This window comes from Carassius carassius, chromosome 43 (genome assembly GCF_963082965.1).
Source record: "Carassius carassius chromosome 43, fCarCar2.1, whole genome shotgun sequence".
Classification (NCBI taxonomy): Eukaryota; Metazoa; Chordata; class Actinopteri; order Cypriniformes; family Cyprinidae; genus Carassius; species Carassius carassius.
The window spans coordinates 6,257,660-6,279,420 of NC_081797.1; the positions used below are offsets into that span (position 1 = coordinate 6,257,660).

Sequence of the window (21,761 nt, forward strand, 5' to 3'; positions counted from 1 at the left end):
GACTTCTGACACTGCATAAACAAAGGAATTAAAACTGAATTATCTATTGCTGCTCCCCTCCAGCTTATTATCTCCTTAGTAATGGATGTCTTAGATGTGTTCATCAGAATAGCTGGTTTGTATCGGTCGAAAATTAGTGATTTAATTTGTTCAGGTCTGTCAGTTTACATTAGAAAGGAGACTCTTGACTGAGGATAGATAGATGGATGGATGCAGGGGAGGATTAAGGTGGTCAGGGGCCCCTAGGCTGCTCTTTGTGTGAGCTTTGAATGTGTCTAAAATAGCAAGGAGGCATTTAATTGTTTAGTAATAAACTGGTGTTTTCTGTGTTGCTGCAAAGATGAAGTTGACGATGCGGACTCGCCATGAACGCCAGAGAGAGATGCACTTTTCATATGGATTACATATTCAGAGAGTAGCCTATTTATTTTGGTTTTGAATATTTTTGTTTAAAAGTAGACATTTCAAGCTTTCAATAATAGATAGCCTATATTTCTCAAATCTGTGAGGCACAAGCTGAGTTTCGGCGCCCTCCAGTTCACATGCAATGCAAGTGATCGTGTCGGCGCCTTATTACATTGTCTGCTATATATTTGCTTCTTATTAAATAAATACAGGCAATTGGTTGATAAAACAATTGATCAAAATTAAGATACAATTTATACATAAAGAAAATCTTTTAAAAAAAAAAGAGACTACAAAACAAAACTTAATGAAGTGGTCAAAATGTTTTATCCATGTCTCCAGACATATTGCGCATCTCATGATGTATCATATCTTTCTCATGCTGCATGCTCACTTTCATAATCAACACTGATTAAATTAAAAAACATAATGACGTCACATATTTTCCAACCCAGTCCTCAGCCCTGTTGCAACTGTCGTTGTTTAGGTACCTTAGACGCGCACATACAGTCTCAGAGTCATCGCTGCAACCAGGAGATGAAGAGAGCGGAGATCAACATCACCTAGCACATCTTCGTCTCTGCCACCCCAGGGTGCTAGCACGACCAGTGCCATTGCTAGGAGGGCACCAGCGCATCTGCCTCGTGAGTGGATGATAGCCCTGAAGACAACTAGCAATGGTATACCCTTAGTGGTAGTATACCTTTAGTTAAGTTATACCTTAAGAGTCTTCGTAGCGTGCTAAGAGACAGCGTTATCGGGAAACGCAGCCCAGGTATGAAGCGTAATAGAAGTTCCAAAGAACTCTTCTTTGGTCAGAACCATGGAGAGCGATTGCGGAAAGGTCCGTCCTATGCACCAAAACGTTTTTACTAGGGGTGCACCGAAATTTCGGCCGCCGAAAACTTTCGGACGAAATGGCATTATCGGTTTCGGGCCGAAATAAAAAAAAACAGCCGAAAACGTAAACCGAAAATGAATGTCACCCGCCCCTCCCATCCGTGCGCAAGCGGGTTTCACTCACGGTCGAGCTGTTATCACGCGTCTGCCTATCAAAGATTAAGCATGTCAAAGGGCTGTCACAATCAAAAAAAGCTTGTCACAAAAGCTGCACAATCGATCGGACCAACCAACACAAGTTTCGAAAACGAAAACAGGGAATCGATTTTAACGGCCTTCTCTCGGAGCGCGTCCAGCTCGTCACTATACGCTCGCAGCGAACGCGCGTCACACAGCAACTGCAGGTTCTGACACACACACACACACACACACACACACACACACACACACACACATACACACACACACACACACACACACACAGAGCCTATTAGTGCATAATATCAATGTAGCCTTCAGTAATGTTTTTCATTGATGTTATGGCAGTCCACATTGCTGACTTGTGCGCGTCTCCAAGCGCCCTCTTTACGTTCGCCCTAATGCCTGTTTAGTTGTCGGTGGATTTGCCTATATTTGGCGTTGAAAAACGGATCAACGCCAAATACAGGCAATTTACTAACGATTCAATGAACACTTTGCCTGTCTCAAAAATCGAACAGGATTTTTTTTTTCACAAAAGTGACAGCCCTATACGAGAGGACACCAAAGTTGCAATATGTAACATTTGTTCTGCAAAAATCTCCAAAATTGTGGATTTTTTTGCACAATTTTTAAAAAACTATTTTATTTGATGGAACATAAAACTTGAAGAATAATTATTATTTATATTTATTGTAAAAAATATTTTGTTTTGTTATGTAACTGTTAATAAAAGTTTGATTATTATATTGTGATTTTTCAATTCAGATCCATTAAATCCAAGCAATATATATATACGTTTTTAAAAGAAGCCATTTTCGGCTTCAGTTTCGGTTTTCGGCCAAGTGCATCCTAAATTTTCAATTCGGTGCATCACTAGTTTTTACAATGCAACAAAATATTTCAAGAGCATCAAGCTATTAAAATCTATATTATATATACTTACAGATAATTTAACAGTATATTAGTCAGTAGGGCTGGGTATTGTTCAAAATCTTTCGATCTGGTGCAAATTTCGATACCTCAGTTTCGATACCGGTTCCTAACGATACTTTTTCCGATACCATATGTTTTAAAATCCATTTCAACATCAACACAAATACATTAAACACAAAACTTAGATTTTCGACCTTAATTAAACCAAATTCTGGTAACACTTCACACTCAGGATAACATTATTAATACAACTGGTTGTGCTTTTTGGATAGGGATGAGCCATTCAGGGGCGGACTGGGACCAAAAAGTGGCCCTGGACTCTCTGGCCCACAGCAGCCCACCACACCATAACGCAAACGCGCCTGTTTTGATGTCATTTATTAATTTAATATTTAAGTAAACAGTTTGGGGATTTTAACCAATAGGGCAACTGATCCACCGTTGAAAAAAAAAAAAAATTATTTAGCAACTCTTAGTGAGCGATACATGCTCATCAAGACACAAACATTCTTCTAGAACTCACACTTTGCATTCAGTTAACAGATCCATACGAACCATGCATGAAATATACGTTTATAAACTCAAATGATAGCTTTATGTGCTTTACAAATGAACTTGAGGTCATTCATTCGAGATGTTCAATAATAGATAATCTTTGACTTGGTAATACAAGTTCATGATCTGATTAGTGAACCGATGATTCTTTTGAGTCAATCTTTTAAAATAATCATTTATTTTGTTTAACGAAACCAGTGTTTCACAAACTGGATCGATCTGAGGTGCAGGGCTCGTTAGCCCCACATCCCGGGGCTATTGTGTTTTCCAGTCCGATGGGCTATCATGAGTGATGTAAAATTCCTAACTTGCTTCGCGTTGTTCACTCGCTTGAAGGGGTGAAACGGATCGTAGCTGATCGTTCAAAGCACGTTCAAAGCTCGTTCAAAGCACACGCTGCGAGCAGCATTTCAGACAATGCGCATACAGATAATGAATTATCTTTTGCATATTGTAACTTCTGAATTAACACATACAAACACAAATATATCAAAATAAATGTCTCTGCATGTATTCTCGTAAACACAATCGGTTATGTTTTAAGTGAATGTATACAGTGCCCTGCTGCTCAGAGAAATTCGCTGTACCAGATAAATCTGTCTCTCTCTCTCTATTATTTAGACGACGTGAAAGGGGGCGTGTTTCAAGATACGGAATGGAGTAGACCAAACTAAACAGGGAGGGAGGGAAAAACACTCATCCAAACAAATGCTTCATTAAATTGGTGGTATTGCCGGCTTTGGTTGCAATGCTCTTATCCCATTTGTTGCACTTTGCTGACTCGGCATCCACTTTTATTAAGTGTAGCCACACTTTAGACCTCTTTGGCATTGTAAAACGGAAACGTTTTGAGAAAAAACAACTACACTTGTGTTGTGTGACTGCGAGTATCTTCAGAAATCCTCCCCGTCACGTCACGTGGTGGTGGACAGCCAATCACAGCAAATTTAGGTCCTTACATGCACGTATGCTACAAGCTCACACAGACAGAGCCGCTTGGCAAAAAAACAGAAAAAAAAAAAAAACAGCCGCTTGGATTTTGGAACTGAAATTTGGCACCGAAAGATAAATAAAACAATTTTTTATAGTTTTTCGTTCGATACCATAAAGGCATCGAAGTTCGGTACCCAGCCCTATTAGTCAGTAATTTTTATTAGGTTAAACAGTGATTGGATAACGTTCACAATTTGTCTGGCCCATCCAAACTGGAAACTGTAATGACGCACTGTGCCATGCCTGGTTCGCGCTTAAAGTAAAAAATAAAAATTAAATGTCTGGCCAATCCGATGCCCCCTGCACACGTGGGGCCCCTAGGCTGCAGCCTTTGCAAGCCTGTGCATTAATCCACACCAGGATGGATGGATGGATAGATAGATAGATAGTAGTGATGCACCGAAATGAAAATTCTGCGCCGAAACCGAAAATTTAGGATGCATTTAGCCGAAAACCGAAACTGAAGCCGAAAATGGCTTCTTTTAAAAATGTATATATATATTGCTTGGATTTAATGGATCTGAATTGAGAAATCACAATATAATAATCAAACTTTTATTAACAGTTACATAACAAAACATAAAATATTTTTTACAATAAATATAAATAATAATTATTCTTCAAGTTTTATGTTCCATCAAATAAAATAGTTTTTTAAAAATTGTGCAAAAAAATCCACAATTTTGGAGATTTTTGCAGAACAAATGTTACATATTGCAACTTTGGTGTCCTCTCGTATAGGGCTGTCACTTTTGTGAAAAAAAAAATCCTGTTCGATTTTTGAGACATAGGCAAAGTGTTCATTGAATCGTTAGTAAATTGCCTATATTTGGCGTTGATCCGTTTTTCAACGCCAAATATAGGCAAATCCACCGACAACTAAACAGGCATTAGGGCGAACGTAAAGAGGGCGCTTGGAGACGCGCACAAGTCAGCAATGTGGACTGCCATAACATCAATGAAAAACATTACTGAAGGGTACATTGATATTATGCACTAATAGGCTCTGTGTGTGTGTGTGTGTGTGTGTGTGTGTGTGTGTGTCAGAACCTGCAGTTGCTGTGTGACGCGCGTTCGCTGCGAGCGTATAGTGATGAGCTGGACGCGCTCCGAGAGAAGGCCGTTAAAATCGATTCCCTGTTTTCGTTTTCGAAACTTGTGTTGGTTGGTCCGATCGATTGTGCAGCTTTTGTGACAAGCTTTTTTTGATTGTGACAGCCCTTTGACATGCTTAATCTTTGATAGGCAGACGCGTGATAACAGCTCGACCGTGAGTGAAACCCGCTTGCGCACGGATGGGAGGGGCGGGTGACATTCATTTTCGGTTTACGTTTTCGGCTGTTTTTTTTATTTCGGCCCAAAACCGATAATGCCATTTCGGCCAAAAATTTCCGTGGCCGAAATTTTGGTGCACCCCTAATAGATAGATAAGACTTTTTACAAAAATGTAATTATGATTTCTAACAAATAAAAAAATAATATTAAATTAATACACTTGTGGTGGCACCAGCAGAAATGTTGGCAGGACAAGCAAATCAAGTTACTGGACCAACTAAGCCAAAAGAAAATACAAATCTTAAGTTGTTGAGGTAAATTTGATTTCAAGCAGGGTTAAAAGCTTCTAGTGTTTACAGTTTGATTTACAGTAGGGTAAATGTGAGAGGTGAGGAGTGAGGAGGGGAGGATAAGAAAAGAGAGGAGAGGAGAGCTTCATTTTGGCAGCTCTTTCCAGTCCTGTCCTCCCACACAAGTGCTATTCACAGACTCCTCACAGCGAGCTCAGAGGGCATTGCACTCACAAGGATTAATTCACATACAATGTTTCAACTGTCAGATACATTCCTGCTTTTCGTCTCCCAGCTAAGCATTTAATGCCATAACAACAGAAGAGGGAACATCTGGCAAGACAAACGAGACAATGCGAGCTGCAGGAAAAAAGAATACAACATAAGCCGAAATTAATTTCCCCAATCACAGCTGACACATCTCCATCTTAATGAATTGAACGGTGACAGACGCTGGGGAAAGGTGACTCGACAAGCATCTACAAGGACTTCTCGAAGGGGCCATAGCGATTGTGCCAGTATGTGTGTGGATGAGTGTTTGTGCAAATCAAGTCTTCCTCTTGTTTAAAGCAACAGAGCTTGACAGCAAGAAGGTGAATACTAGAACATCACTACAAGCCTCATGCAGCATTATGTCCACATACACAAACGTAGCAACTCTCACAAGATACAAGAGATACATTTTTGATTAAACTCTGATAACCACTCACCTGCCCATGACTGATGAAACCATGTTTGTGTGCAATTATCTCAGCCTCCTCGGCTCCCCCTTCAATGTGGACGGCCCATGTGTTGGTGTATATGCCTTGGCCTGAAATCAAGCCAAGGAGGACCAGGCACGCCCCCAGAAATGGCAGCAGGGTCCAGCGTCCCTCCATGAACAGGAGTGCTTCGTCTCCAAGCCTTCTGGTGATGAAGTTTGTTTTCTAATGCATCTGTGGGCTGCACTGTGAATTCAGCACTGTAATGTCCTGGAGAAGATAAGACAGAGTGTCTGGAAAGAAATACTAGCGCACCAAGAGGCTCGTCATTTTCTATAAAGCTCAGGTTATCTACACATAACTGTTCTGTCAGAAAACATTCTCAGAGGGACCATGGCGAGTCATACATTTTCATAAAGGTGTCTTGAGTGCTATTGATAGTGTTACACCAAGGGAAACTGGGATACAAACAACGCTTTGTAGGACAAGGAAAAGGCTGTGTGTTTCATTTGTACCCAACTTGCTATGTGCTTGGATCTAGAGCAAGTCCACAAAAAAGGACATCAAATCTATCTCCTGCTGATGTTGCTCGTTTTAAAGGAATAGTTCAAATCCTGTCATCATTTATTCACACCACGTGTCATCCAAACCTGTAAAACTTTCTTTCTTCTGTGAAACAAAAATTTGCTGACAGTTTCCTATGCTCTTTCATGTAATTACAAGAGAAATGTAAGCGTTCATATATCAAAAGGGCATAAAATAACTATAAAAGTGGTGTAATATGTATTCCAAAATCTTTTTGATCCAATCTTTTGAATAGCTGTGTGTGAGATACAGATGGGAATTTAAATAATTTCACTAAAAACTTAAAGGGAGTTAGTTCACTTAAAAATTATAGTATCAAATACCCTATTCGGACGGGACTAGTTTTCTAAACTACGTTTGAGTTTCGATTCTTACCACCTGACGTCTGCGATGTTCATGTATCAATTCGGACGGGACTAACATCTCCGTGTTTATTACAGAGGTGGGAGGGTCTGATTTGTGCATCTGGGCATCACAGAGATCACGCGCTCTGTATGGGTGCATTGCATTCATTCTGAATGATTGCATTAGTATTATTACACAATAAATACTAAATGGCTAGTATAGCAAAACCTTGTTAATGTGTGGTTCCTTTAGTTTAACTTGTTTTCTGTTTTCCTTTTTATTTTTTTTATTTTTGTGTGTGTAGTAGGCTAAACCAATCGTATGTTTAATTTTCATAAAGGTACATATGTAATTAAAACATTATGTAACTGAATGCATAAATGAACGTGAGTAATCTTACCTGATGCTGATATTACAATAGCCGGTAATAACAGTTTCCGTGATCTTGCTCTTGATTTAATTTTTTTTCATTTTTAGGGGCCAAGCACCGAAGGTGCGTAGGCCCCTATTGTAATTGTTCCCGTTCCTATTATTATTATTATTCTTCCTTCCTCCGACTAGGAGTCTATGGCAGCCCATAGAACCGATTGTGGAAAAGTTGTAATGGTTTGACATTCTGATAGAGGACAGTGCCAACATTAAGTACACCAATTTTGGTGTGTCTAAGTCATTCCCTCTAGCACCACCACCTGTCCAAAGTTTCACTTTTATTTTGCTAATAACTTTAGAACCATCTGGTCAATCAACAAAATTCTTTTTTCCTCTGATTCCTGAGCTAATGCCGATTCGATTGCACCATATGAAGTCATTTTCTGTCATAGAAATATGGCTGCCATTTTGAATTTTTTGAAAAAACTACTTTTTCGAACTCTTCCTACAGTCGTGGCCAAAAGTTTTGAGAATTACATAAATATTGGAAATTGGAAAAGTTGCTGCTTAAGTTTTTATAATAGCAATTTGCATATACTCCAGAATGTTATGAAGAGTGATCAGATGAACTGCATAGTCCTTCTTTGCCATGAAAATTAACTTAATCCCAAAAAAACCTTTCCACTGCATTTCATTGCTGTCATTAAAGGACCTGCTGAGATCATTTCAGTAATCGTCTTGTTAACTCAGGTGAGAATGTTGACGAGCACAAGGCTGGAGATCATTATGTCAGGCTGATTGGGTTAGAATGGCAGACTTGACATGTTAAAAGGAGGGTGATGCTTGAAATCATTGTTCTTCCATTGTTAACCATGGTGACCTGCAAAGAAACGCGTGCAGCCATCATTGCGTTTAGGGCTGGGACAACGCGTCGAGGTCATCGATGACGTCGACGCAAAAAATACGTCGATGCAAAATATGCGCATCGATTCGTCGACCTGTTTTTATTTCTCTAAAAAACTTTTGCAAAACGTTTGCCTTATGTGCGCTGAATATACGCGATGGCCGGATCAACATTCTGTCCAACGTTATATAACCAATCCAGGGGTTTTTCTGCATTGATCTTTTTTTTTGGCGGCTGTCAAAGCCTTATTTGATCAGTGAGTGATGTAGAATAGAATGACTGTGCTGCGCCTGACAGGGCGCGTACGAGAGAGAGCCCCGGCTGTGCGCGCGCACTCACAGTCTTCAAACAACAAGAGCGCTTCTTGCTCTCTCTCTCCCTCGTGCATATTAATCAAAATCATTAAACTTATTTTTTTTTTTTTTGGAAAAGCACTGTATTAGCTTAAAGCCCTCAAGTTTACATTGGTTACTGTATTCTTTCAATTGCTCTAAACAAGTATTTTGGGTGAACTTTTTTATTGAATGCTAGACATCAAGTTGTTGTTATTTTCATCCGAAAGAAGAACTTTTTTTCAGTAAGCTAGGCCCTATGTGTTCAGTAAGCTTGTTTCAGTAAGCTATGTGTTTTCAAGGCTTCAAGGTTTTATTGAATGCTATCTCTATACAAGTGCAAAGTAATGCAATTCTTAGTCAGTCTTTTATTTTGTAATTTTAAGAGCAATAAACATATATTGCAATGTTAAGGAATTCATGTTTTTTTCATTCAGATATGTAAATCAACATGTATAAATTGTTAGTAGTCAATTAATGGGGAGATAATCGAAATCGAATCGTTCTGAAAAATTAATCGTTAGATTAATCGTTGCATCGGAAAAATATTCGCCAGATTAATCGTTAAAAAAATAATCGTTTATCCCAGCCCTAATTGCGTTGCATAAAAATGGCTTCACAGGCAAGGAAGGATATTGTGGCTACTAAAATTGCACCTAAATCAACAATTTATAGGATCATCAAGAACTTCAAGGAAAGAGGATCAATTCTTGTAAAGCTGAGATGTATTTCCTTCCTTTTTTTGGGGGGGGGGGGGGGGGGTACCTCCCTGAAATGACTTTTTGCAGGTTGGGATGTCTGATATAGGCAAATCCACCGACAACTAAACAGGCATTAGGGCGAACATAAAGAGGCCGCTTGAGACGCGCACAAGTCAGCAATGTGGACTGCCATAACATCAATGAAAAACATTACTGAAGGCTACATTGATATTATGCACTAATAGGCTCTGTGTGAGTGTGTGTGTGTGTGTGTGTGTGTGTGTGTGTGTCAGAACCTGCAGTTGCTGTGTGACGCGCGTTCGCTGCGAGCGTATAGTGACGAGCTGGACGCGCTCCGAGAGAAGGCCGTTAAAATCGATTCCCTGTTTTCGTTTTCGAAACTTGTGTTGGTTGGTCCGATCGATTGTGCAGCTTTTGTGACAAGCTTTTTTTGATTGTGACAGCCCTTTGACATGCTTAATCTTTGATAGGCAGATGCGTGATAACAGCTCGACCGTGAGTGAAACCTAAGCGCTTGCTCACGGATGGGAGGGGCGGGTGACATTCATTTTCGGTTTACGTTTTCGGCTGTTTTTTTTTATTTCGGCCCGAAACCGATAATGCCAAGAAATTTCGGTGGACCCCTATTTTAAAGTATAATTTTTACATTTTGTGATGGAAAAAGTGTATTTTCAGCATCATTACTCAAGTCTTCTGTGTCACAAGATCTCTCAGAAATCATTTTAATATCCTAATTTTCTGCTCAATAAATATTATTGATTCAACAATACCATTTTTTCAGAACCGATCTGATACCAAAAATTCTGAGTATCTGCCGATACCGATCCAATCCGATGCCAGCACTGTTTTTTGTTTTTGTTTTTTAAATCAATGTAGAATTCCTATACTTCTCTGTGTTGACCTGACCATCACTCTTTTGTGTGTTAAACACAATCTACTACATATAAACAACTTCATTTTAATGAAAAATAACAAATGAAAAATATATCATAATCTATGACAAAAATACTATAAACTAGGTTTGTAGATAATTCAGCAGCAACAGATACTCTAGATTCTAGAAGAATCAAGGGTGCAAAATAATTTTATTAAAACATAAAAGTGAATAAGTCTAAAATCTGGTAAAATTTACACATTGCTCTTTGTATTGTTGTAAAAGTATATACATTTCTATAGAAATATAAAAGACGTTTCTTTTAAATGTTTAGCACTGTAATAAAGGCAGCATATCATAGATAGGACAGAACAAGAAAGACTATTAATAATCTTTGATTGCGTAGAAAATATTATACAAAAAAAAGTATAATACTAAAGGCGCCAATACAGAGTGGCACAGAGCGCTTATGCGCACCCCGTGCACAATGACGAGCTTGAAACGACACGGAGTCACAGTGTGCAGTCCTCCGAGTCCACATAGAAAAGTTAGTACAACACACACTGCTCTACTTGTGTTCATCTTCAGTTCTCTCTTCACAGCAGTTCAGTCAGTGTACTGTTTCAGTAAATGAATTACTCCGGGATATTGGTTTATTTAGACTCAGAGGGAGTGTCAGCCACATTAAAAAAAGTGAATAACTTAAGTAATTTGTGGATTAATGCTTACTGGAGATGCGAACCGTTTCAAACGATTGAGTCCAATTTGGTGAACTGGTACAACCGGTTCACTAAGAACTGAGTTCATTCGCGAACCGGACATCACTAGTAAAAAAGGCAAGAGATGTAGATACGTAGTGTATTAAATCTGTGCAGTAGTTTATTGAGCCTTTTCTTTGAACAGTTTTAAACCTCAGTTACTGTGTGCTCTTAAAGAGAGTTTCATCATTCCTCACATTGAACTGTATGAATGTAACAGCTTCAGATCACTTGAAATATGTGCATGAAAAAGTTTTGGTGCTTTATAATGTTTTTGTGCCTTTCATGGAGCTCAACAATAACACAGAATATTATACGCACAATATCGGATTTGGATCAGTCTCGTCTGACCGATACCCGATCCACAGAAAATGCCAGTATCGGAGCCGATACCGATCCCGAGTATCGAATGGATGCATTCCTAATAAAAATTTCTTAAAATGATCAATGTTAAAAACAGTTGTGCTGCTTAAAATTTTGTTGGAAATGGTGATACTTTTTATACCAGGAGTCTTTGAAATAACGCAACCTATTTGGAATGGAAATCATACTAGGGGTGTCCCCGACTATGGATTTGTATAGTCCAATCAGAATCTGATAGTTGACCTATAATCGAATCATATGTTTGGGGGCAGGGGCAAAATACATTACATTAATTCACAGTCATAAATACTGACCTTAACACACAGGGAAAATGTGTAATGTACGCCTCACAGATACAAACGGGGTAACAAACGGCCACATATCATATTGTTTATTACTTATCAGAGCAGATGAAACTGAATATTTGCACTAAATAAAACCAAATAATCCACAAATAAGATGAAATCAACAGATGCAAGAAGTATTCGCCTAATGTATAGTAGGGCTGTCACTTTTTATTCGATATTCGAATATGCATTCGAACATGACGTGAAATATACGTAATCGAACTATAAATAAAATATCCGGTTTTTAAAATGCCATGTGTAGCGCATTTTTTACAGTCTATGATTAGATTGTTTGTTTTTTTATTTTATTCTTATACCATCTTATCCAGTAGAGGGCACTCTAGATGTATTGTAGCATAGGCTGATGACCAAATCAAGCGAATAAGAGCTAGTAGCCAGGCAGGCACGTCTGTGCACTCCGAACGTGTTCTCAACCTAGGGGGAACATTGTAAATAAAGAGAGCCGCACTTAATCCAGATCAAGTTGATAGACTGGTGTTTCTTGCAAACAATGTTAAGAAATGAATTAGGCTAGGCTATATGCCTTACTCCCATGGGCGTCAGTTTGGTTTGAAATGTGGTGGGGACAGAGACACATTCAGAAGTGCATTTTCAGAAGTGCTGGGTACAATGATGCTTTCTTTTTCTCTTTCGCGCAGGTCATGTTTTGAAAGACGTCCTGTATCTTATTAATGTAAATAAATAAAAATGTATACAAAAATGTGATGTCCGACTCGTTTTATGAAGAAGAAAGCCGTACAAAGCATTAGACATATGATATATGACCCACTAATCTGCTTCATATCATCATATAAGTACCATGTTGACAATATGACATGGCCATGACGTGGTTTAATGTACCTAAACAATGATTACCAAATTTCTCTTTCATGTTGCTTTATAACCACTGAAAACGGGGGAAAAAATCTAAACCAAAATCGGGCCTCGCTCTACATTATCCCGCTTATTACATGGCTACCCACCAAATAAATCAATAATTTGACACAAAATATTGATTTAAAAAAGAGTTTATTGATTTAAACACGATTGTATTGCTTCCGCTAAGGAAAATAGTTCCGTCTCTACGATTAGAATCCTGCCGCGTCCATAGCAGTGCTCTGTTTTTCATGGCAACGGTGTTATTATCAAGAAATAACAGACTTCATTCTACAGTGGAATTCAACTAGGGCTGCAACTAACGATTATTTTGATAATCGATTAATCTGTCGATTATTTGTACGATTAATCGATTAATCGGTTTATGTGCTTATATTTTAGTTTTTTTCCATTTTTTCCCCAAGTAAATTATTAATAAATGGTCTTTATCCTTCAGCATAGATTTTTAAGAGATTTTAACCATTTTGCACTGTCATATCCTAATCAAAAATATACCTGGAGTTGTTTTATTGTGTTAGTAATCCTTTGTCGAACTCTTCTGCAATCAGAACACTGACCCATACTCTAGCAAATTTCACAAGGAGATTTAAAATAATGTTTTCACCATGGCAGTCCTTAGAGCTCCTAAAGTAGTTTAACATCCCGAACGAAGCTTATTAAGGAATCTTTCAGAACATATTTTCACGAAGAATAAGGATAAAACAGAATAAAATTGCAGTGCATTGTATTTTATTATTTACTGGGAAACAGCTTTATAGCTTTTGCTGTGAAATTGTAAACAATCCTTCGAATAAAGTGCCAGTGGCATGAAACCTGAATGGAACTCACAATTTAAAGTAAAATCCATCAGAAGGTTGTCCAGAAAAAAAAAAAAATGTCACACACAAAAAACCTGCTGTGTGAAAAAGAGCAGTGAATACTTAGAAAAAAAGTGCATTTCAAATATCTTTAAACATTTACCTCTCTCATTCAGTCATAATTAGGCTGCACGACTGAATTTTGAACTGTTAAACGACAAACTGATCACAGAACATGTTTGTAAAGCTTTAAATGTTAACTGTTAAAAAGCGATGTTATCAGCTTTTACGACTAAACATTTGCAAACAACATTGTACTGGAGAATCTGCACAAATAAAAGTCTTAGGGGCCGTTCACATATCGCGCCTAAAAACGCGTGGAAAACGCTAGGCGCGCCGCTTTCTCCTCCTTTCCAAAGCGCTCGTGCAGAAGCGCCCCTGAGGCGTCTGCCTTTGCTAAGCAACCATGACGTGCTCTCTCCTTGAAGACGCGGAAATTTCAGCAAAGGATAAATGGATTTGCAGCTCAAAAATCGCTTGCAGTAGCTCTGCTACTAAATTTATTTCAAAATGGAAATCCATATACAACTATGATCAGCTGTTCCTTTCATCTTGACTGAGCTTTTAACATTGTTACGGGAAAGGATGAAGCTGATTGGTTAGTTCTTGTCACATGACCCGCGATGCGCTTGCAGCATTCTGAAAAGTTGAGATGTTTTTAACTCGATGCGGTGCGGTGTTGGAAATAACGAACTTGAGCGCGCAAAAGACGCGATATGTGAACGTCCCCTTAAACAGTTCAGTAGTGCAGAGTTTACAGGTTACTCTTCTTTTTTGAAGGCTCAAAGTAAAGTACTCCCAGTCTCCCACATCCCGCTAAATGCTGCAGAGACGCTGTTCGGGAAGCACGTGACATAAAACGAGGCCAGCTATTGGCTATTCGCTACTTCTCCTGCTGTACTGGCTGAGTAAAACCTCCAGTGGCTCATTACTGCCACACTTTGGTCACCGCAGATTTGAAATATGCACGAAATGAGCCGCTTACGGCAAATAAAAGTTATTTAGCAACGAATCGATGACTAAATTAGTTGACAACTATTTTAATAATCGATTTTTATCGATTAAATCGATTCGTTGTTTCAGCTCTAAATTCAACCAAGCCATGTAATAATTTGATTTAATTCCCAGTACAATTTACCATATCTACACACAACACAACTTAAGCACTACAAATTTTATCAAGATTGAAAAAGCAAAAATACGTGTAGCACAGATGAACACTATTGACTATCACACCATGATCTGACTGCTCTCAATTCACAACAACATGCATCCATCCAATCTACATCAGGCATTTTGACTAAAACTTGATCCATTCCTCATCATCATCATCATCACAACTATTCCAGAATTCAGCAATAGATTCAAGCAATAATTAAACAAGATACTGACTACTCAACAATCATCTCCCCCAATACTTGCTGTATGAACGCAAACCGTAACTAGCTAATTAAGTTGGTGGCTAAGGAAGTCTAACGTAACATTAATTGCAAGAGAAGAATTAAAACAGCCGATCCCTTGTGTGCAAATGCACAAGACCTAGCCATAATACCAGCAAATCTTAATAAACATAAGTTATCGCGTCTTACCTTTGTGTCAATGGTCTGCAGACCCATGCTGTGTGTACAACAACATCCATTTGTTCTACAGGTTATCACTTTGATATGTTATAGTCCATGGCACTAGGATGCAACCTTGTGATATTGTATGAAGGCTAAATGACTTGCTCGTCTATGATACATTCGCCAGAAATTCTGGCCAATCCCAGCAAAGACTAGGTAGCCTCGTTCCCGCTCGTTCACTGTCCATTCCAAACTGTCAACTCATTTGAAAAACATTCTTTAAAAAAAAGAAGCGCGATAGTCATATAGAGAAAATAATAACAGCATTATGTCAAAAAGAAGTGGACAGGACATCAGAGCTTTTTTTAAAGCCAAGCAGACATGCACAGTAAGTGCGGTATCTTATCGGCTAAATGAATAACCCATTCTGTCACTCTTTTTGACAAAAAATGTTATTAGCTAGCTAGCTAGCAGTTACGCACGTCAGCTGAGCTGCACCTGCCTCAGTGACACGATGACTCCCCCTCCCCCTCCCCCTCCCCCAACCTAGAACGTATCCCAATGTTACAGTTGTTGCAGTTTTAATGAACAGAAAGGCGTGTAGCCAGCGCAGCAGCAGAACGGCTAAATTGAACTCGAGGTTTTCAAAAAAAAAAAAAAAAGTGGTGGGTACAAAATGACTCATGACGAAATCTGGGGGGGACGTGTCCCCCCCGTCCCCCCCGAAATCGACGCCTATGCTTACTCCTGCTGCTGTTTAAGTTGTCTATGTTATTGTTTGTACCTATTCTGAATCGTTTTTTTTTTTTTTCATTTAGCCTAATGTTGTGGGATATGCATAGTGGCACTTCATATAAGTTGATATTCTAAGTTGATAACCTGCTGTTTCAAACATTAAGTAAAAATTAAAAAAATCCTGAAAATCCTGAAATTTTTTACACACTACGCGAACGCCTAAATATGTGAAGCTGTCCCTCATCTTACTTCATTGTGCGATCTCATGAAGTTTTGTTATAATGAGAGGTTTCACACTGGACAAAAATAAACCTTTTGAATATCTCTAGAGCACAAAAACAAATAGCGTTGGATAGTTTGCCAGATCAGTTTCGCCAATATGACATTGAATAGATAATATCTTGAGTTTTTCGGAGCTTATGTTCACAGCATTCAAAAATGTAATTGGAACCAACTGAAATGTTTAGAAATTTTGTACAGTACTTGATCGAAAAAAATCCAGTCTTTCACTCTGCCTGTGTCAAATTGAGTCTTGTTAAAGATTCAAATCCCTGCTGCCAAGATGCTCCTGTCGGTCACGGATCATGGAAAGTGAAACTTAAATCTGTCAAGGGGGTGGTTGGATTTATTCACGCATGTTTAAAAACTATTTATTAAAATCTTCTTTCTTTTCACATTCTTATTTAAAGCATTATCATAACAGGCTGTATATTACCTTATTGGGAGAAAACTGGTAGTTCTATGTGAAATCAGACATTGGGCACCCATATACAGCCAAAATGGCATGTTCCTTGTTTCGTTACCACCTCTGCAAAAATTTTACTGTGAGTTTGATAGTTGAATCAGGCTTATACTAATAAAGTATCGAATCTTCGACTATTCAGGGTAAACCCTAAATCATACTGTTACCTTTGATCAAACTAATGCAACATTGCTGGATAAAAATACTAATTTCTTTAAGAAAACTATGACCTCAAACTGTGTGTGTGAGTCTACACTTACTTTTATAATGCCCTTTTATAATGAATCCTGTTTTTACCAGAAGAACAATTTGGGATCAGAAGTTATGGAAAAACAGAAGGTGTTTTATACAAGGTTTGACACCATATACATTGGGACGATGACCGTGTGGCTTGAGCATTTCAGCATCCATCAGAGAAGCTCTCCGACACAGCAAGAGAGAGTCCCATGCGAGTTGAGCAGCTCCTTAGAGACAGCTCAGTTCTTGCTGACGGTGTAAGTAAGCTCAAAGCTTGGCTCAGGACTTATAACTTATAATAAGGATATATAACCCCCAACGCCCTCTACAACAAAACAGAGCATGAACAATTAAGCCTGGCGTGCGCTTTCGAAGACAGCAAGCGTGCAAATTCATACTATTTCCTTCTAAAGCAAAGGCGCGATGCACGAGGTCTAGGAATGGTGTTGAAATTATAGAGCCAACCTGAACAATGTCATTTAAAACAAGGTTTAAAAACAACAGAATGCCATTAGCAAAACTATTCCACTGGCTACAATGCAGAGTTTAGCATTTAAATAGCAGCTCCTGGTAGGAAGAAGTGAGTATCTTTGTAAAAGGCCTGCTGAAGAAACAAACAAATCGTCACGTCTAAAATTTGCATTACAGAGCTCATTAAGGGCTGGCACAGACCAGTGAGCTGGAGAGGAAGGAGGAAAATAACCATGTGTGTCTTACCGATGGAACCTGCGAATGTCACACCTCCGCAAGCACAGAAAATGAGCGAGACAGTGAGAAAGAGAGATACTGTACATTTCACTGTAATCGCAAAAACAAAGCATGACATATCTAAACCTAATCGATAGTTTAAACCAATTAATACATTTCATTAAGCTAATTTTAAAAAGATTCAGTCAATTAGCAGCTAAAATAAGTTTATAAGACAGGCAATGGAAAAAAGGTCAACTCTCAGAAAATTATTTTCTGCCTCATTTTCAGCATTGTCAAATAACTGCCATTCAGGTTAACCATCCTTCGTATTCGATCTTTGCTTGTCTCGACAAGACTAATTTAATAATGCAGCCACTTGTGAAAGCTTCATCTAATGGATAAACGTAGGAGGTAATGAAGGATTCACCTTTAGAACACAGCACATGTAAGATGTGACAGAAAGGCTGTTGATTTCAAGCCAGCTGACATAAACAGGGCTTGTGGCTTGTCCTTTCTTCTCTTTATTAGATCTGACAAGGTATTTGTGTTATTTTGTGTGTTGGAAACAAGGCAGAAGACCAGCTTTTTTCAGCTTACAAGCAGGACGTGGAACAAGGCCAGAGGGAATTCTGGTAATTGCGTTGCAACCGCAACATTGACCAGAAACAATGAAAATAATTGGTTATCCAAGCTTTCCCAAGAACCGAAAAATTACAGAGCGCATTTCTAGTTAATCACAAATTCCTGCTTCAGTAACAGGTCACGAAGCCAAAACGACATTCAAATTAATGTGAAGTCAGTCATGAAGAACTTTGGGATCTTTTTGGAGATCGGCCATCAATCTTCTTTCAAATGGCTTATTTTTCATATTTAATCACTCTGAGCCCCCTGTTAGGGCCTGAATCAAATAGAAAGAAAGATTATCTAGCTGTCTCCGAGGATCTGACAGATTGCATGCTTGCGAGAGGCGCCGTCCCAGGTGATGCTACTGTATGCTGGCTAGGAGGGCCAAATTTTTATAGCATGCTCTCTGGGGAAGAAAGAACAGTAATTACTATGCCTTAATAACTCCTCATCAAACACAACCACAACTACTAAAGCTTTAATGATCCATGATTGCTCTGTGAGGGCAGGAACCGAAGTGCTTAGTCACTCATTAGACAGGGAGAGAGACAGCACTGTTTATCTCTACCTCTTTTTTCCCTCTCTCTCATCAAGATCAGAACAGGAGATGACCACACTAACGTTACCGGATCAAAAAAGCCCTTTGGAAAATCTAGGTTTCATAGGCAAACCTTCCAAAAGAATGAATGTTTCAAGACGAGTCAAACGACATTTATAATATTTATATAATATAATGATTGATATACTTTAAGGACCATCACTCTTTCATCATATGGACTACGTGAGACAAAGAGTCTCCCAATAGTGTCTTTATGCTCGCTTTGAGTATATTTACAAGCTCTAAACACTCACGTGCACCGTAAATCATTCAGAGCAACAGAAATCATTCAATTACGCTGAAAACACCGGGCGTTTAATACAATAATAAATCTTTCGGAGTCGCTTTAGAAGATTGAAAATATTATTACGTGCTTTTTTCCTTTCGTGGAAAACAAAAGGAGGCGTGCGGTGGAATGACAACCTCCAGTTACCGTTCATTATTTGTTATTTGTATAGAAAACAGGTGCAAAGAAAGTGAACGGTGACCGGTGTCATTCTGGAGAACATTTCTATTTGTGTGTTACCTTGTGAATAAAGCCATAAAGGGTTGGAACAACATTAGTAACGTTAAGGTGAACGAATTTTGATTTTTGAGTGAAGTAACATTCTCCCTTTTGGTCACATTTTTTATATTACAGAATTATACATCTATTAGGTTTCTCAAATCAATGTGTGTAACGTTAAGTTAACTTAGAAGAAGAAAAAAATTAATCAGTCACGTTTTGTCATCGGTAAATTGAGCGGAAACACAAATCTGCTGTAACTTACAAAGACTATGCAGAGCACATTATATGAAACTGCTCTCAGAAGTTGGACTAAAACGCAAAAGCTTAATATGACAAGAATAAAATAGTAAATAAAAACTTTCTATTCTCTAACTTCACCTCAGTTTTCCGTTCTAATTAAATTAAACAACGACAAACACACGAACTGTCATTTACCTCAGAAATGAGACCGCTGACCCCTCCTCCAACACGAACCGAGCTGTCATTACTGTGCTTTAAACAGCCTCGGAATCTCGGTAACGGGCTCACATTTCAGACAACAGCTACGAAATGAACTCCGCTCACGACAGAAATTTAAAGTACATCCACTGATAGACCGTTACGGAGTATTCGCGTCGTTCCGCGAGACCCCCGCGAACTCAACTCAGCATCACGCGGCGAGAGCGCGCAGATCGATGAAACTTTCAACAGCGCGCGTCTTCCTGTAGTTCTTTATCTTTAATTATTTATTAATCTTGTGTCTGCCGGTTTACATGGTATACTTAATATCTAAATGTTTGCAGACAAAATCTCTGTGGTGTCACGTGCCACCGGTAGCGTCTTCTTTATTGTTCCACAGACATAACGGGCTCCGTAATACATCCGTACACAAATCCACGGTAATCACAAATGGCCTACAATTCCCAGGAAGTATGCCTACGTCATGGCATGTGAGGTCTGCAATTCGCGGGCTCCATCTGCAGGATTCAGACACACTGTTCATAATTAGAATTTTACCTAAACACAGACCTCTTTTAAATACAGTATCAGTAGTGAATGCACATATGTGACCCTGGACCACACAACCAGTCTCAAGTCACTGGGGTATATTTTTAGAAATAGCCAAAAAAAAAAAAACTTGTATTGGTCAAAATTATAAATGTTTCTTTCATGCCAAAATCATTTGGATATTAAGTAAAGATCATATTCCATGAATATATTTTGTAAATTTCCTACCGTAAATATATCAAAACTTAATTTTTGATTAGTAATATGCATTCATAAGAACTTAATTTGGACAATTTTAAAGGGCAACTTTCTCAATATTTATTTATTTATTTATTTATTGCACCCTCAGATTCCAGATTTTCAAATAGTTGTATCTCGGCCAAATATTGTCATATCCTTACAAACCATACATCAATAGAAAGCTTATTTATTCAGCTTTCAGAATAGTTGTGAATATTCACAGATGTGAATATGTTATGTTCATGCTAGAACCTGTTCATTTTCAAAGCATATGTACACAATAATTGTGAATGGTGACTAATAAATAAATGATGACAGAATTTGCATTGCTGTGAATGAATCATATTACAGTTGGATCCTTCTCAGTGTGGAGAGCCGAATGTAATAAGCATAATGTTTGCATTGAAAGACATATATTAGATTTACTGTCTTGTCAGTATTTTTACTCCGAAAGCAGCAGCATGCCGGTCACAAATGAAAACAAAATTTCCTTCAAGGATTCATCTTCACTGAACCAAGCTCCTGCTAAGCTGATTTAGTTTGTCCCTCGATCATTTTTATTTTATTGCCAAAGTATCACAAAAAAGGCAGTACGGGTCCACGTCTTAACCCTGCTGCTTCCTCAAATAATAAAAAATGAATGTTTCATTTACATCGTACTTTCATTCTTGTTTAGGACTGAATGGATGGATTTAAGGGAGAATACATTATTTCATTATTTATACTCCATGGTAGAGTTTGTTTGATTGCTTTTCATTTATGCTAACTGTAAAAGAAATAGTTTGTAATAGAAATAGTATCTATATTACAATAATGAGAATCACCATAAGAAAATGTGTATCACTTTATTAATGCATTGACTAAACTAACAATGAGCAATACATTTGTTACAATATTTATTCATCTTTGATAACGTTGATTAATTAAAATACTTCAACTGATATCTGTTTGTTCATGTCCAAATAATGTAGGCTAAACGCATTTTAATTCTGTATTCAATAATGTTTTTGTAATTGTTGAAATTCATGTTAACACACACTAAAGGAAATATATATATATATATGTGTGTGTGTGTGTGTGTGTGTGTGTGTTAATTTGATCCTTATCTAATAGCATTCCAAAATATTAAATTAAAGTAAATAAGTAAATATTATGCAATGTTTAAAAAATACTAGTGTAAACGCTAGATGGCGCGCCTATGCATCAAATGGGTTTCTTGCTTCACCATTCCTCGTTCTGCGCATGCGCAGCGCCGTTCTTTGTTGTCACGGTCCAAATTTATCCCGGAATAA

At 38.2% G+C, this 21,761-nt stretch overlaps 1 protein-coding gene across 1 annotated transcript in view; it reads right to left on the reverse strand.

Moving 5' to 3' along the window:
* The window catches only part of furinb (furin (paired basic amino acid cleaving enzyme) b), a 99,382-nt gene extending 92,883 nt beyond the window's left edge, over positions 1–6,499 (reverse strand). Inside the window, exon 1 of the mRNA XM_059535618.1 lies at positions 6,203–6,499. Coding sequence (XP_059391601.1) covers positions 6,203–6,370 — 168 coding nt within the window. The 5' untranslated portion in view covers positions 6,371–6,499. The remainder of the gene's footprint in view (positions 1–6,202) is intronic.
* Between the last annotated feature and the right edge of the window lie 15,262 nt (positions 6,500–21,761).